This window comes from Pocillopora verrucosa, chromosome 5 (assembly GCF_036669915.1).
Source record: "Pocillopora verrucosa isolate sample1 chromosome 5, ASM3666991v2, whole genome shotgun sequence".
NCBI classification, from domain to species: domain Eukaryota; kingdom Metazoa; phylum Cnidaria; class Anthozoa; order Scleractinia; family Pocilloporidae; genus Pocillopora; species Pocillopora verrucosa.
In genome coordinates this window covers 15,159,105-15,177,574 of record NC_089316.1, presented here as the reverse complement: position 1 = coordinate 15,177,574, position 18,470 = coordinate 15,159,105, and the positions used below count along the sequence as shown (strand labels likewise).

Genomic DNA, 18,470 nt, shown 5'->3' with positions numbered 1-18,470 from the left:
CCTTTATGACAGGTTCATCAGTTCCCGAACCGAAGTATTGGGAAAACATATATTTGATCTCAAGTTTATATTCCATTTTTTTGTCGTCATCTCTTCTCTCCGCCTTGAGGGGAGAAAATGAATAGATAAATAGATGATGAAGAAAAAAGCTCAACAGTTTCCATTTAGTCATATGGTACATGAACTGATTACTGAGGTGGAGTAAAGCCATAGAGGGCTATAAATGCAATATCCCAGGTTCAAAATTGAATAAATCAGAAAAAATGAACCCGAATGCTTCATTAAAATCAATTGACACTGAATAACATTGATGTGCAAAATTTCAGTAACACTGCTACTAATAATAATTTTCTTTTGGATTAAAATGTGACACAGCGAAATCATTCAAACTGCTCTAAAATGGTGCATCACTACTAAAGACTTTAACACGAACGATAACATCAACAATAGCATTCTAGTTCATCATCAATTGTAGTCAATTTCTTGTCAAAAAAAGACTTAATGATTACGTACCAGTCGATTCCATCTTATTGAGCTTCCAGCGAAGCACTAGCCCACTTTGGGCTGGAAATGATTTTCTTCAACTCGATCAATAGACCACTTTAAGGACCATACTTCGACTGCTGATATTTCTTATGTCTAGCAAGTAGAAAGACGCTAATTTTATATCAGCGAGCCCGCAATGTGACATGTATACTGGCGGTTTTTGGTGCAACAGCTGTCACTTTTACATCTCATTGTAGATGTCCGCTATAACAACAATGCACCGAAGGAGTTAAACGATTGCATTGGAGGCTTATTACATTTAGGACTAAATGTTATTACATTTAGGACTAAATGTTATTACATTTAGGACTAAATGTTATTACATTTAGGACTAAATGTTATTACATTTAGGACTAAATGTTATTACATTTAGGACTAAATGTTATTACATTTAGGACTAAGTGTTATTACATTTAGGACTTTATTACATTTAGGACCAAATGTTATTACATTTAGGACCAAATGTTATTACATTTAGGAAAGTTATTACATTTAGGACTTCAACAGATGCTCGATGCTGCCAAGTTTTGTTCTTGTTTTTGTTCTTGCGGCGCTGGAGATATTTATCTCGGGCCCAATCATACAAAAAGTTAGGAATTTCAAATATAACAGCGGTGACAGCGACATCAACAAAAGAAATTAAAAACATCACTCAAATTTGCCTTGTCCCAAGCATTTTATTTGTTAACCTTCTTTATCTCAGATAGGCAAAAATTCGCAAATGAAGGTAGTATTAATTTTTCTTCATTTTCCCGTAATCTTGGTGGGCTGGTTAAGTTACACGGAACCTATAATTTTTTTTTTCCTAATTTTACAAGATAGCACACCAAAAGTAGAGTTATAAGGAAAAAAGAATCTGGCAACCGTTTCCTTATAAACTCCTGTCCTCAAGAAGACCGTAGAAAATGAAATAGAGGCAATGCATAATTCAAGGTACGAATAAAATTTATTGGATGTCTTACCACCATGATGTACTACGAGCCTGCTGCTTAATGTTCCTACATGATTTTAAAACCTAAATGCTGTGATTTTTCCGTGATGGCTAAAAGGTTCCAAGGATTCTGTTATCGATTATAAAACGACGATATAATGACGACGCTGAATAAGTTCCCTGAAAAATGCAAGCCTCTTAACTTGGCAAAACCCCGTGTCTTGAAAGCTGTCTTTGAAACAATTTCACTATTCTTTACTGGAACTTTTTCTTGAATTTATGTACAGTTCTTCGCCTCAGATACAAAACAAATATGTAGCGACAAATGAAAAATGTTCCTCCGTGCATAAGTTCTAAAGATTGTTTGACAGTTTTCAATTTCAGAATTTGAACCATTCGTGCATCGAGACTAATACATTTGCAAATTTAAACAATAGAGACTCGAGGACTAGAAATGTGGATCACACAATTTTTCCAACGTTTTATTTCTTTAATTAAATTGAAGTTCGAAATTATTGAGCTATTTTTCCGTGGCATATCACATCTAATAAGAACTTAAACAATTATGAGCGTAACTTGAAAATTCGAGCAAATTCCACCGAAGAATTACGCAAGCTGGAAAAATATATGAGATAATTTATTAAAGACGTCATTTTGTGGCTCATAAAAAGACATAAAAAGCTTCTGTTATCTGCCTTGTCTGTCATCTTGAACAAAACATTTACTATGTTAAGTAATAGGGGAGAAATGAATTGTTAAATCTGGTAAAAGTGCGCCTAAAAAAAATGTTTTAAAACTCCCACAGAATGCGTGAAGCTGGCTAAATGTTTCATCGTGCACAAATTGTCGGGATGATTTTATCATACCGGGACGGAAAACGTTGTGCATCCTGTCTAACTTGTAGTGACGAAGCCCTGGGAAGAAGATCGAACGATTTTACAAGAATAGGAACTTTTGAAATAATTTCGAATCATTATTACGAGTTGATTTAAGGTTTCTTGAGACAAGACAGAGGACAATTCAATGAACTATTAGTAATGCGAAAAGGACGTAAGCAAATTTCAAGACAGTGTGTATAACGAAAGAAAGAAAGTTATATTTGCAGCGCCATTATTTTATTTGAACTACACTGTCGATGACTCATTAAAAACCGTCATGCTAAAAAATATTTAGCAACAGCTTTTAAGTATTTGGCATATCAAATAAATGTGTGTAAATATTCACCGTTAATTCCAACACGAATCGTCAGTATTTTCTCAAAGACTTCCTCAAGGCCAGAGCAATTTTTCAAAGTAAAATCGCGCGACAGTTTGATGAAAGTCCTTTCTTAATTAGAGAACTAACTTTCAAAACCACAAACATGTGCAAATTTTTTTTCTCGTTTAGTAAGGATATATCATCTCTTCTGAAGTTCTTGTCGAGGTCGAGTCGTCATCACTTCACATCTAGAACCGAAATTTCTGAATGGAGATTTTTAATCCTTGTACATTTGTTCTTCTATGGACAGTTTAAGAACATTTATGGAGGGAGATATCCGCACGCTAAAAAGCTTCGTATTAGGGTTGATTATCACCTGTTTCAGTTGATTTAGGGAGCAAAGTTTGTTGAGAATAATGTGTCTGCGTATTTTAACTCCAAAAACTGACAAATTAAGGCGAGCTTGAAACGGGAACATGACTTTTCTGTTAATTAAATGTCTATTGTTACCAAAGTTGCTATACGTCAAATATTAAAAATACAATTAAATTTTGCAGGGTATTAATCTTTTAGTGGGAATGAATGAAAAATGTGCTAAACAAATTTGCTGAAAAATATGCTTGATCTTTTAAATTTTGAAAGTTCTTTTTATCAAAAAGTTTAAAAGAAATTAACGTCTCAGTATCTGCTTTTCCTGGGATTTTCGCTGTCAATTAGACCTTCAAAAAGTTGATCGAAATTTTTACAACGTTGTTCTGGGGACTAATTTCACTGTCTGATACCTATGTTAACATTTAAAGATATTCCTAGGAGATCTAATTCTCTCCATCGAGCGAAGCGGATAACACCCAATTGCGTCATTTGCATTAATGTCCACATAGAACCGACAGCTACCGGCCTTTTTTTAAAATTTATTTTCATAATACGGTTTAGTTCATAACGACAGGTCGATTTGGGAAGCTTAATCCACTGCTGGGAGCTGGCGATCAACTTAAAACTTGTGCCATACGCGCGTGATAGAAACAGAAAACCGTTACCTTGAAGAAGGCATGGAATTTATTTCATTTTTCATGTTCATAGCCTGGAATGCATTGTTGACTAACTTCACTTTTGGAAAAGGTGAGTCGCAGACGGCGAATCATTTTTTATCCTTCGATTTACTTATGAGTGCAACCTTATTTATATATCTCCTTTATTCTCCCTCTACTGATACAAAAAGACTTAAAGTTACAACAATTAGCAAAGACTAAGTCAAAAACCGACATTGAACATCCACCCAAGATTGGAACTCGTTTTTGAAAAATTAAAAGGTATTTAACAAAAATATTTAATCGTTTCTTTATTCAGAAAATTGGATATGAGATGCAAAACGACAAAAAACTTTGGCAAATACAAATTACTTCGTTTACAAGAGAACAGTGCTGACATATGTTAAAGAATGCCTACAATGTTTTGTTGTATATTCGTCCATGAACATAGCTTATCTATCAAAAGCTAAAATCGAATATTGTGCAAGTCTCAGAGAAAGTTCAGGTCAGCAAAAATATATTTAAGGATTAGTTTAGAGGCACTCACCTCAAAAACAGGTGGCATGGCTACCGTTAAATTGTTGGTACTTTCGATATTTTTTGTTTGAGAAATATAGTGTTTGACTTTCTTCATTTAAATTTACTATTTTACAGGAAAAAGTCAAATTTCCCAATGTATACTGAATTTATCGATAGAAACATTTTTAACCCATATATGAATCTCCTGCGTGATGCCTGACAACGATAGCCCGTCTTAATGAAAATTAGCATAAATTTCCTCTTCTGTGATAATCGATCTAAATAACCAAAGGCGATCGTTTAAACTCGAGTAAGAAACTCTGAATTTCAAGGACCTGTGTAATGAAGAAAGTGAAAAGGTTTATAAAGAAAAATGATTTGTTTTCATGACTTATCGATCATGAATTAGAGAAGGAACTTGAGAAAAATTTGCGGATAGCTTTTTTAAACGGCTTTTGTTCTATCTCCGCTAAAATAATATCGTTTAGGGGAAACAAGAAGACATGAAATGCTCTATAAACATCCTTTCTTCACAAGTGATGGTCGCTACTGCTAATTTTTGTTTTTGTTTTTGTTTTTAAACTTTGGGAGGGATGGAGGGCTGGGGTTAATTACCTTGTGCCCTATTACACAAAATATTCAAAATTATGATAAATTACAGCAACAGTAAAAGATTGACGGATCGTATTCTTAACGGATTTTGTCCTATATCCCCTAAAATAATATCGCTCCGGAAAATAGAGAGACTGAACCCTCTCTCTAAAAGCCTTATTATACAAAATATTCCAAAATTTTGATATAAGAGTGGGCACAGCGTGATCAAAAAACAATTATAAACTTTATTCAAATTTGTCTTTTACGCAAGCATTTTATGTGTTAACCTACTTTATCGAAATAGAAGTCTCCGCTGAAATCATGTGGAAATCTCTGATCGCGGAGTTGAAACTTGGAAAATTGTCCTAGGTACTTATATTCACAGAAAGACAAAAGTCAGCAAATGAAGGTAGTATCAATTTTTCTCCATTTTCCCGTAGTAATGGTTTAATTGAGATACAGTTCTTTGTTTACCAAGCGTGTTATTTTGCACGCTTAATAACTGGAATCGTGAGTTTATTTCTGTATGAAAAGAAAAAATTTTTTTTGTTATATTTTGATTGCTTCATTTCAGAGCGAAATCGCACAATGCTGTTTCCAGATTACTTCTTCTTTGCTAAAAGACGTTTGATGAACCATAAAATCGAAACTAAATACGTCAAAGACTTGGATCACTGTGAGCTTTTTTGCTACATGAACGATAACTGCGTCAGTGCTAACTTCAAAAAAGAGCCAGAGACTAGAGGAATCGCTTATATCTGTGAACTGAATAACGCCACGCATCTTGAATATGATACTGACCTGATGACTGATGCTGATTTTTATTATCAAGGCTCAAAGGTAAAATATAAGGTATAATTCAAATTCATCAACTCGGTGATGAATCGTGGAAAACAACCGACGTTTAACAAAACTTAAGTTCGTTCATTCATGTATCAATTATTCAATACATCGATCTTCCTTCTTTATTATTTTTTCTTTTTTCTTTTCAGAACGCGTGCGGTAAAAACCCACCTTGTCAAAATAATGCAACTTGTCAGTCCGGTTTCACAATCAAGGGATATCGATGCTCGTGCCCTCCTGGATTCGAAGGAGAACATTGCGAAAAAGGTTAATTACAGAATAGACCGATAAGAACACAATATATCCTGGAGTATTTAAACCGCCATATTTATATATCACGTTTGGCCTTGGAGTGCGTATTACAACGGAATGCTACCAAGGCCGATCTCTGACGACTGATATCCGGCGTGGAATGGTGGCCAGAGAGAGATTCCGCTGCAATGGAAGTTTTGGTTTAGTTTAAATTAACAATTCATTTATCACAATGATAGCTAACGTAATGCTTTTTCATCTTATAAAAGTTAAAAATGAATGTGTTTTCCGACTCGTGGAACCACTTCCGTTGTAGAATTTTTCTTTTCTTTCCCATTTTTTTAGATATTGATGAATGCCAAAAAAATACCCACGATTGTCACCTGAATGCTACTTGTCAAAACACAAATGGATCCTTTGTGTGCACCTGTTTATTTGGATTTAACGGAGATGGACGGAGCTGCACAGGTAATTGCCTCGCTATGACTTTGAGAAATGTTAGTTTGCTTTCGTCTGACAATTCATTTATCACAATGATAGCTAACGTAATGCTTTTTCATCTTATAAAAGTTAAAAATGAATGTGTTATCCGACTCGTGGAACCACTTCCGTTGTAGAATTTTCTTTTCTTTCCCATTTTTTTAGATATCGATGAATGCCAAAAAAATACTCACGATTGTCACCTGAACGCTACTTGTCAAAACACAAATGGATCCTTTGTGTGCACCTGTTTATTTGGATTTAACGGAGATGGACGGAGCTGCACAGGTAATTGCCTTGCTATAACGTTGAGAAATGTAAGTTTGCTTTCGTCTGTTTGTTAGTTTAATTTGCACGTTCCTTCTTAGTCGACTGATTTGTTTGTTTTGATAAAGTAGTTACCCTTGCCTTAATATTTTTGACCAATGGTACAAAATGAAAATCCTTGATCCCACTTGAAGGCAAGGACAAAATGCTGAACATTTCCGTTGATCAGCCTCAGATCTATAGCTCTAACGACAACTATCGCACTCAATGTTCAAAATATAGATTTGATTTTTTGATTTTTTTTGTATCACATTTGTAGACTTGATGTGCATCGTTTTTGTCCTCCAGGAGAGAAAACAATCATCCCATTATTTTTTCTTGATGATGCATAATTTTTCTTATAAATAGAATCGTTATGAGGTTGTGTCTCGAAAGGATTGAAAGCAATCAAACAGAATAATTTGATTGGTTAAAATCGATGTTGACCGCGGTTAAGATTTCCCATTCGGACCTATTAAGGTGATTCCTCAGAAAAAAAAAGTTATCCGACAATTTTTTCAGTCTTTCCTTAAATTTTCCTTGCCAATGTCTGTTTCTAAAAGTATAATTAAAAAGAAAGGTCACCCTGCTTGTTTGAGAGAAATGACGGGCCAAACTTACCCCACTTCTGCCTCTACGACCTCTACTAATGCATTTTCACGCGCCTCATTTCACGGTACATTTTTCGATAGCTGGAAGAATAGTTTTTAAAGTAAAAATTTTTAAAAAATTGACAGGTACAAAGTCTCGAGCATAGGGAGGAATTTGGTAAATAATTTGAGAAAAAATCACGTAATTTTAATCGACGTGGACTCGAAACGTTCCTCTAGTCGTTATTTTCCAAGTCATAATTTTCATCATCAAATAACGGGCTTTTTGCATGCTTTTAGCTATTTTTTTTTTGCCTTCGATTATTTTTTATTGAAAAACAACACCGTGTTCTCGGAATTCAAGCGCGCTTGTTCGCCCGATTACGTGATTTTTATGCGCAGTACAGGATGCCCAGTGAAATACTGAGGAATCACAAGATTCAGTTGTTTTGTTCATTTCAATAGTAATTAATGGAAGAATATTTTCCCAAAATTAGGAAGCAGGCAAAGAGAATAAGGGAAACGTAAGCAAATTTTAATCTAGCCGACGAAGCTACGAGCAAAGTATGAAGTCTGAATCGAAGACTTTTGTACGTAGAAATCCAACAACACTTAATTCAATACTAAGAGTGACTTAAACGGTAGGAAAAGATTTTGTCAGTCGCTGGAAAAGGCGCATAAAACATCGCACCAACCGAAATTCAACTTTTTAGCCGATCCGTGCCATAATTACAGAAACCTGAGCGAGGCTGACAGAAAGAGCACTTACAACACACCCGACGGTCAAGGAAAATGTGACGACGAATCCTCATCCATAATATCCGGGGAATGGTATCGTTTTGTGGGAGATGCAGGAACAAAAATGCCAACCCAGTGTGTACCGTGTAATAGATGTGGTACGGTCTTCTCAGGCTGGCTAAAAGGTGGTCACCCCACACTGGCATGGTGAGGTTTACTCCAAGGTCTGCTTTACCAGAGGTGGAGATTGTTGCAAGAAATCAATAACCATTAATGTGAAAGACTGCGGATCCTACTTTATATACAAACTGCTTAAGCCACCTACTTGTCCTCTGCGCTACTGTGGCACAGACTGAATGCTATAAGCAAGTTATTCTGCAAAGTGAAAGGATTCACAAATCGATTTATTGGCACGCACATGTACATCAATGATAACAGGGACCTAAAATATTTCATATGATCCACTTTTTATGATTAGTGTTAAACAGTGAGTAGTTTCAACACAAGAATACCTTTGGACTGCTTAGTTTGATCTTCCAGATAAGAATGCTCCTGAGAAGTTGTGACTGCAAGTAATCAGTAATAGTGACTGACGTTTCTATAACCTTAGCGGAAATCATCATCAGAGTCGACTGAACAATAGTTGTTTATCCGAGTAATAGAACAGACTCCCCCCCCCCCCCCGACCCCCAGCTAATGTCAACAGCTATAGGCATTAGTAAGCTTCCAAATAATCATAATATCTCTATCTATTCCAATCGAGGTGCTTCACTATGTAAGTTTTAGGCACTCTTGATGTTTACTCAGGTCGTTAGAAACTAAAGCAGCTTAGGTGTGTTGTTGATAGAGACTGTAAATAATTTCTAGAATTGCATAATTATTAGTCACTGTTACATTGATAATCAAACTTTCTGATGACGTAGTATGGAAAACTAGAACATTCTATTAGGCTGTGTAATTATGATGTATTTCTACCACAATAGTTGTGTTGTAAGCTTCGAATTCCGGAATGTTTTGAAGTACTGACTGTAAATATATGAAAATCATGTACGCGCACTGTGGTGAAGAAACAAATATAAGAGATCCTCGCAGTTATGAACACTACTAAACTAGTACTTGAAATAAGACCTGAAAAAAATTCAGGCCCGTGCGGGATTTGAACCCATGACCTCTGCGATGCCGGCGCAGCGCTCTACCAACAACTGAGCCAACAGGCCAACTGGAAGCTGGTCATTATGTTGGATCTCTTATATTCGTTTCTTCACCACAGTGTATATATGATTTTCATATATTTGCAGTCATTATTCACCACTTGGAAGGTTTATTCGGATCCAACATAATAATCAGTATCTAGTTAGCTTGTTAGAGCGCTGCACTGGTATCGTAAAGGTCTTAGGTTCAAATCCCGTAAGGGCCTGTTTTTTTTTTCAGGTCTTATGTCAACTACTAGTTCAGTGGTGTTCATAGCTGAGAGGGTCGCTTATATTCGTTTTGAAATGCGTTGTGAATGTATATAAGGACTCAGTCAGTTAGGAGTAATATTTTTTTTTTGTCGGAAAAGATCAACTATCTAGGGAGCTCTAACAAAAGATAGTTCCGTACCGTGATATACTTCAAAGTTGTTTAATAAAATAGTTTAAAATTGTAGGAGTATAGTATTCCTTATTTTGATTAAATCATACCTTTACAGGTGAATCTTGTAGGAAAACGTGTTGCTAGTAGATAGTGCTGTCCATGCTAGTAGCTCTTCTACAAGCCATTCCAGCGAAAAACTAAACAACACCAGAAAGAGGCCCGGAATGACGACCAGTTAAAACCTAATTTAATAACCTTTTCAGGCTTATTTGCGTGTATGCAACCGGTAACAGAGAAGGTGCAATCTGTTACTCTGGTTGTTTTAGTTATAACTGACAATGAGCCTGAGACAAATAGCACGTCTACGTAATCAGAGGTTTACTTTTCTTTGCTGTACTTTAGAAAATCTAAATTGACTTTCCCAAAGCCTAAACCTTCTTATCGCCTGCTATTCAAATTCTCTACATGTAAAAAGTTTAAGGTTACCTGAGAAGAAAATGAATTATCACTTTCCAGATGTCAGTAAACAAAACCGATTCCACTTTATCTTTGTGTTGTCGTTAAAGGTACTATCGCTCGTGTTGTTGAAGTGCAAAGTTCATCGTATTCCTTCAAGTGAATAATCGATAATCTTCGGATGGGTTTCCGAACTTTAGGAAGAGAGAGGTTGATTTGTTGAGATATCTCTTTCCTTTAGTGAGACATAAATCGCCATCTGGTACCTTTTAAATAATTAATATTAATATTTTCTAGGTTTGATTGGACTCTCGACTCTTTAAATGAGCTTTCCTCTAAAATTTATGACGAAGAATTTCTGAGAGAAACAGGTTCGTTGATCAATTCTCCCTGTAGTCAATTATTTGATAGAAAAGATCTTTTCAAGAAATCCTACAGAACTGGTATCTCTGAGACAAAATTAAACGATACAATCGGCTCGTTATCAACGTATCCCGGGCAGTAATAAACTATCAGACTTAAAAAACGCTAAAAAAATTTATTCTTTAAAGCAATAATTACAATTATTTAAAAAATTAATACTTAAATTTGTATCCGATCCTTGTTATGAAGCAGAGGGACGACAAAAGAAATACCATTGACGACACACGACAAATGGTTCAGTGTTCTGTGTCACACAACTCTCTAAGGAATGGTACCGTTTCGTTACAGCTGTAGGAACTAGAACTCCAACAACCTGTGTTGATAGTTATAAATGTGGTAAAGCCAACCTACGCTGGTTAACCCTTTGACTCCCAGAGGCGATTAACCTGTTACTCCTCCCAACAAAATCCATTCATTATCCAGGTAATGAGAATACCCAAACTTATCAGGAAGAGGTTGTTTACCCGATCTAACATCAAACTCTCTGAGCTAATTTGAATATGTGGAATTTAACAGGAAGGTCTACTTTAAACATAAAAGTATAGGCTGTTACCGATCAGTTCAGATTTAAATAGAAAACTCTGGATCCTACCATTTATATTAACTTTTCCTCCCACCAATTTGTGACCTGCGCCACTGTGATACAGACTGACATTGGGGAAAATAACCCCACGTAAAAAGGGCATTTATGAACTGCTATCTAAGTAGACGCCTATCACAAATTTAACAATTTTTTTTTCTCATCATAATAATTACTTCCATTATTTTAACTCTAATTGTAATTGTAAATTATTGGCCCAGGCGAGATACCCGGTCTGGCTGAATGGTAACCATCCTATAAGTCCTAAGGATTGGTCCGCTTTGGCACAACTAAAGTACTTTACCAGTGTTACTATAAGATTTCTGAAAACAATTATGATATCAGCTATATGTACAAAATTGTTTTGAACAAGCTGTGAACTGAGCTTGGGTGGTCCAGATTAAATTTGAAGCAAATAACTACACGTAATGAGAGGATTCATACATAAATGCGTGCAGGTAGATGTGTATCTTCCCCTCAGTCCTCTCCTCATTAACATGACGCGAGAGAATTTATTAGATACTCAGATCTTCTTTGAAAGTCAAATCTTTTTCTAGGGTCAAATTAGCAGTTCGAGCGCACGGGGACGAATTAGACTTAGAACATAGCAGCCCATTGAACATGGCACGTTACCTAATTTAAATAGCGCTTTGATACATATGACCCTATTACAATATAATAAGAAAAGTAACACAAATCTTTAGATAATTTACCGGCGTTACTGTCTTGTCGCCTTATCTATTATCATCTCGTGTCTCGGGAAGAGCCAAAATCGTTTCACCTAGGTTTCTTGCGCTCTTTGTTATCTGCTTGCAGGTTCTCATAGCTTCTAAAACTGTAGAATATTTCTTTGTTTGAAAATGTAAATTTCCACCACTGACCGTTATGAATTTGACAGCGAGAGTGAAAGGCTTGAACAAATCAAATATTTCGTATTTGATTAACACAGTTATGGCTGAGTTTAAATGTTTACGTAATTCAAGTTACCTAGGGCTCGTTTACACTTGAAATTTTAAGGGAGCCATTGATCTTCTCTTCATTAGCCAGCGGTTACAACAAAGTTAAGCTTCTGTGCTGCAGGGACTGAATTTCAAGCTATCAAAAGTGAGCCAAACGTTTCATTCAAACGTAGAAAGCTTTGAACAAAGTCAAGAAGGCTTAACAGCTAACAAAGAGAACACATTTATTTACTTCAAGTAACACACTAGATCTTTGTTTGTGAAAGATAACTTTCTCCTAAGCTTAAATAAATAAAAAAAAAAGGTGAAGTAGCTGACGCCTGCAGGTATTTCACCGGCTTAATTTGGATTGAGAGGGAAGCAAAGGGGGTTAATAATCTCGAACTAATGAAGGTTGATAAAGTTATCAGAATTTGAAAATAAAGTATATAAATAGGAATTCTGTGTCCACAAATAAAATGACTTTCTCTTCCTAGTAACAGAGCATCAACAAAAGCACGGAACTTTTTCTCTATTTAAACTTGCCGTGTGGGGAAACAAGCTTTGAACCTGTTCCTTTTTCAGACACCTCATTAATTACTTCAAGCTACATAATAATAATGATAATAATAATAATAATAATAATAATAATAACCTTTATTTATTACCGTTGGCGATAAGAATTACGGTAAATTTACAATAAAAATTCAAAACACTACATAATATATATACATATCAAATCAAGTTAAGTTTAGCACCTCTAGGAACAAATGATTGTTTGTGCCTAACAGTGCGTGATACAGGTATTCTGAGGTGCGCTGGGTTAGTCTTACAAGATCTTAGATTATGGCCATGATCCACTGGCTTTTCTAAAAAACGTTTACAAGGATGTGCTTCAGATTCTAGGATACGTTTAAATTCTTTCCTCGTCAATTCGGACGCCTAGTTACAAGTGACTCAACAGTATCCCTGGGGAGACCAATGACATTTAGACATCTATTCTGCACTCTCTGTAGTTCTTCTTCGAGGCAAATGGGCAGCCCTCCCCAGACAGGCGAGGCATATTCTAAAACAGGTCTAATCTTAGTGATGTAAGTTGTAAGACCAATGTCCCTAGGGAGATGGGCTGTTCTAAAGACCCTAAGATAGTGGATCCGTTTACACGCTTTGCTGACAATACTTGAGACATGTGTATTCCACTTGAGATCGTTCTGTACATATACACCCATTAGTTTAAACTCTGAAACCCTCTCCAGTTCAGTAGGCCCTATATTAATAGGAGTAGGAATTGGACAGGACTTTTTGAAGGTGATCCACATATCTTTGGTCTTTTTGACATTCAGCTCCATTTTATTCTGCACAGCCCATCTTTCCAAGTGAGTCACAGCATCCTGCATTTGACTGACAGTGTCCTTAAAAACAAGTTGGTATTGGGTGCAGTCATCAGCGTACTTGCAAGTAGATACAGGTATTCCCCTGGGAATGCAGTCCTCAATATCGTTGACATGCACATTAAAAAGTGTAGGAGAAATGACACCGCCCTGGGGTACACCAGCAATCACCTCACCGTGTCTGGAGAGGACTCCTGGGAGCTTAACCTGCTGTGTTCTGCCTGATAGGTAGCTCTGTGTCCATTTCCAAAAGCTCATGGTGATGCCCATGCCCGCGAGTTTAGTCAACAGAACGCCATGATCCACCAGATCGAAGGCTTTTCGGAAGTCTACGAAGACCACATGCACGCCATTGTATAGACTTCCAGAATCTGTAGCGTTATACCAGTCTAGTACATCCTTCATTCCATGTCCACTGGCTTCAGTGACGGCAAAGTAAGGGTTAAAAAGTTCATATTTTAATCTTCTGGGAATAACAATTTACACCTATTCCTTTAGTCGATCACCATGTGGTCAAAAGATTCTAAAAACCTAGAAGCGCAATCATAACACTGTTACAATTATCTCATTAGCAGGATATTTCGCATGCTGTTCAATCGATCGAACTTATTTTAATTAACACATTTTCAATGAATTTTATTTACTTTAATCAGATCGAATGCCGCCTAAGCTAAATTCTGAGCCAATCGAAGCTCCTGCAAGGCACAAAGTCGCAAAGAAAATTTTTTTTCCATAGATATATAGGTAACATAGTTCACCAGAATTGAGACCATCCATCCTAACTAACTCATCAAAACTCTTAGATAATCGTTGAAAAATTTTGTTGTCACATGAACGTTAAAACAACACAAATTCTAAGCCGCCAATAGCAGCCCACGCATAAAAAATGCAGGTCTTCCAACTGTATGATTAAAATAAATATGGACTCCTGGTTAGTTTTGTTACAATGCAACGACAGGAGAAACTAGTGGGTGACAAAACTCCCCGCTATCGTGAGGCAACAAGACTCTTCTTCAGTCTTCTCTTCTTGTTCTTCACTTTACGCTAATCACCCTGAGGAAGTTAGTCTTTCTACGAGTAATTAAGCAAAAGTTTAAAGTTCACAGCAGGCATGGACTTAATGTCTCATCCACATGAATTGAACTAACTAGTGAGATCGCCAAATCAAGGAAAAGCCCTCTCAATCAAAACAAAAAAATTTCAGAGGGTTTAACTCAGACTGGCTTCTTATAGTAAAGATCAACGCTGGAATGTTGCTTCTTTCAAATCAGGCCATCACCAGATTATATCAGATTACCGGTATGCTAAAAATTCCCAATCGATTTTTCAAAGAAACAGAGATGTGTGTCTTCATTGATGCACATTAGCAAAAGCGAATTCAAAATATTGTATTCAATATCAAGTAAAATATGGGTCGAAAATTCCCTAGACGCGTTAGAAATGGTTTTAACTTCAAATAATTCTCATATCTAATGAAATACGCGATTCAGTGTGCGGTGCTCCAATTTTCTTAATCGTAAACTATATCCATACTGCTATAGTGTTGTAAGTAAATTTAAATTATAATTGTAATAGAACCGAGTGAAGTCTAATTTCCCTCACTCATGAGTATAATTGAAGATCGAATTGAATGACGCAAAGTCCCATTACCGATTGGTCATAACCATTACAATTTAAGAAGAAAACAAATACATTTACATTTACTTGAGAAAATATCTTCGGTAGAGACACTGTTTTGTGTCCGATTGCCCTGTCCGATTACAACTCTAAAGATTAATTAGTGCTAAAATAAAGCAGTTAAAGGACCAAAATCATTTGAGGACATTATAATGGCTATAGCTGGTCGTGGAGGAGAGAGAGGCGAAATTGTTATGTTTTGTTATTTATACAACTCATAAGTTTTATCACTCCACTGCCTTTGCTTAGTCCCTAAAAAACGCAACTGGTTCTTTACCTTTCTAGATGTAAACCATAAATGGTGCTAATCAAATCCGATTCAATTTCTCACAGATTTCTGTCGCAAGATGGAATTTACATCTTCTCTTTCTTTCCCTGGCAAAAGGCTCATAAACCACTTGATACGAAGCGTGGAATCCCCTGTGCAAGACTTCTGCTCAGCTCTATGCTACATGGAACCCAAATGCGTCAGTTATAACGAATTAGTGGCCAGCGGATATCCAGTAATCACAAAATGCGAACTGAATAATTCCACACACAATGAACATCCTCAGGATCTCAAGTCTTAGATAAACTACAGATATAAAGGAACAATGGTGAGTACATTCTTATCCTGTTTGTGCTTTTCGTTTATCCTTGGTTTGGTGATTGTTGATGGTTGGTTGGTATCCTATCATGGCCAAGCGAGTAACATTACTTTTCATGGGGTAGATTAGTATGTCAAGATGGCTCAACCTCGAGTTGTTTGGCTTGTAAATGTTTCGATGGTAAGTTGTTTCGCTTTTATGTTGTTTGGCTGGTTGCGCAATGTTTGTTTGCAATTGGTTTGTATGGTTGACGAGTTGCGTGGCTGGTTATTTGGTTGATTTGATCTCATGTGACATTTCAATTTTCATTTCAAAGTATCATTACCACTTACCACTTTAATTGGCATATATCTGCTTTTAAACCTCGTTTTCACACCAGAATACTTGTGGACAGACTCCTTGCCAACATGATGGCACCTGTCAGACAGGATTTACAGACAAAGGTTACAGATGCCTTTGTCCACCTGAATACAAGGGCACCAATTGCGAGGGAAGAAACGGTAGGTAAAAAAACATTTTTCATTTGGTGAAATACTTTTATGAAAAACTCTACCTAACCCTTTAAGTTATCTTTCGATGAATCCAACTGTAAGTCTTATTCAGCCAGCCATTCGCCCGTCTGCTCCTCCAGATGTCTGAATCCCCTTTTGTCCCTCCTGTTTTCCTATCCATCTGTCTGACTAAGCGGCTGGCTGTCTAGCCGTGTATTCTTTTTACCCAACTCACATCCTTTCGTTCAAAATCAATTCATCATATATATATATATATATATATATATATATATATATATAAATGCTGGTTCTTTCCAACAGTAAGATGGATACAGATGACGCCATCTACAGTTTGCTTTGGGGCACGAGATGATTCGTATGGTTTCTTTAGAACTGCCAAGGCGGGTAACATCATTACATTCAAATTAACGTACAAATCCGGTTACGTGACCTGTCATTCATCGAACCCAAGCTATCAATCCAAATGGGGATGCCTTTGGAACTGTCTCATTCCCAACCAAATGGCCACGTTGATAACTGACAAAAACCGTAATCTTCTTCTCCCAAAGAGTGATTTCCTATCAGATTATTTAGGCTGCAAAATTTACAGCCTGCCTTGGGCCACAACCGAATCACCACAACTGCTCTTTGATAATTTCTCTACCCCACTGGCAGTAGAAACGAACCAAGAATTCCAAATCTGGTACAGCGAGGACTTGTTCAAATGGGGTTATGGCGATAATGGGTACGAGAAAACGTGTGTTGCAGTGTATGGTTTGTATCTTTGAGTAGTCGTCCAAATTACAAAGTAACTTGCTGGAGGAGAGTGCTAAAATTGTTGTTCACGCCTTTATTACTTCAATATTAGATAGCTGCAACTCACTACTGTATGGTCTACCTAAGCATCTACTTTCAAGATTGCAATCCGTTTAAAATACAGTGGCTCGAATTGTTACACGTACTAGGATGTTGATCGTATGACCACAATCCTAAAAAAAAAAAGCTTCACTGGCTTCCTGTCCGTCACTGGATAGTCCTCTTTTCAACACCTTCTGGCGACCCCGAAAGTGAGACTAAAAGACATTTTAAAACGTATCTTTTTAAAAAAAGCTCATAACTCCTTTTAGTTTTATTAGATGATAAATATGTTCAATGACCTCAGAATTTTTTCAATTTGTTTATTCCTGTATAAAGATATAGAAATTTTTTTCTCTTTTGCCCCTTTCTTTTAGTTTTTTTATGATCTTAACGTAAAGCACCATGGACAATTAGTGGGTTTGGCGATGTATAAATACATTTTCTATCATCATTTATAATACATGTACTTATGATATAGGGAGAAATACTCTAACTTTAGTGAGGTTCCTCTCTTCGATTAAAGAACGAAGGAAAAGAATGCTTGTCCTGGTAAAGGCCTTGCTTGGAATCGAGAATTCATAAGAATGACTTGTGAGATTTTAAGATATGCACCCTAAGTTTGTAGAGATGAAATAAAAAAAACTTGAATATATGCTAGTCTATTTTCATTTTCGCTTTCCATCCGTTCCTACAATGGTTGGCCTCCGGGTTCATGGAACATTTGAGAATGAAACTGGCGAGTTATAATTCAAATTCTGCTTCTATTTTCTTATGTAAGATATCTCAAACTGGTATTAGTCCTGCGAGCATTCGCCCTTTTTTAATTTTAAAGTTAATTTGCTGCCCTTAACACTTGTTGAAAAGCAAAACTTACATTGATTTCCGAGAATACTTTGTCATTCCCGTCGTACTCGTAGGTTTTCCATGGACTTCATAATGATTTCCATATCCAGAACCAAATGATGCTCAGCAGAAAATAAGGGAGGCAGCAAGGTAATTAAGTATTATCAACTGAGTTGATAACCTAAATTAGCCACCGTACAGAGTCTAAAGCTTACGAATCGAGCGTTAGCCCGTAGTTACTCGCTCTGTCCAAGGACGAACGCCCTAAACGTCAGCTTTAAAACTCTTTACGGATTCCAATCTATGTTATTAACTCAGTTGCTAAAACTAAATTACCCTGCGATACTCTCCCATCTACGCAGTACCAAAATCTCTTTAGAAACGTCCCCCCTCTAATAAAAGGAAGTTGGGTTTCTTCTTCATAAAACACCTTATGCATAAACCTTTTGACTTATTTGGAAAATACCCACAGGGTAACAAATAGAATTAGAAAGATCGTTAGATTTCGAGCCCGCTAAAGAAATAAATAAAGAAATTTTTTCCGTCTCGTCACGAGCGTGGGACAAGAAAAAATTCTGAGTCCCCATGACAATCGGACCTCAAATCTTCGGACTCCGCCCTCCGATG

At 36.5% G+C, this 18,470-nt stretch overlaps 2 protein-coding genes and 1 non-coding gene across 5 annotated transcripts in view; 2 read left to right on the top strand and 1 right to left on the bottom strand.

Annotated features, from left to right (window-relative positions):
• Window positions 1–18,470, top strand: part of LOC131773433 (fibrillin-3-like) — a 164,204-nt gene that overhangs the window by 92,373 nt on the left and 53,361 nt on the right. The window lies entirely within an intron of this gene.
• On the top strand, window positions 3,615–9,622 carry LOC131787613 (uromodulin-like). Its single transcript, XM_066166663.1, has 6 exons — window positions 3,615–3,793; window positions 5,390–5,655; window positions 5,808–5,925; window positions 6,256–6,378; window positions 6,556–6,678; window positions 8,000–9,622. The coding sequence occupies exons 1-6, from the start codon at window positions 3,724–3,726 to the stop codon at window positions 8,233–8,235; spliced, it is 936 nt and encodes a 311-aa protein (XP_066022760.1). The 5' UTR covers window positions 3,615–3,723; the 3' UTR covers window positions 8,236–9,622.
• Window positions 9,166–9,241, bottom strand: Trnaa-ggc (transfer RNA alanine (anticodon GGC)). The gene has a single exon. It is a non-coding gene; the product is annotated as a tRNA-Ala (tRNA).

What these genes read in the sequence shown, in the direction of transcription:
- LOC131787613 (XM_066166663.1), top strand. Translation starts at nt 3,724, where the DNA reads ATGGAATTTATTTCATTTTTCATGTTCATAGCCTGGAATGCATTGTTG. An exon ending in TTTATTATCAAGGCTCAAAG is followed by an intron (nt 5,656 to 5,807) that starts GTAAAATATAAG and finishes TTTTCTTTTCAG; the next exon opens with AACGCGTGCGGTAAAAACCC. An exon ending in AGATGGACGGAGCTGCACAG is followed by an intron (nt 6,379 to 6,555) that starts GTAATTGCCTCG and finishes CCATTTTTTTAG; the next exon opens with ATATCGATGAATGCCAAAAA.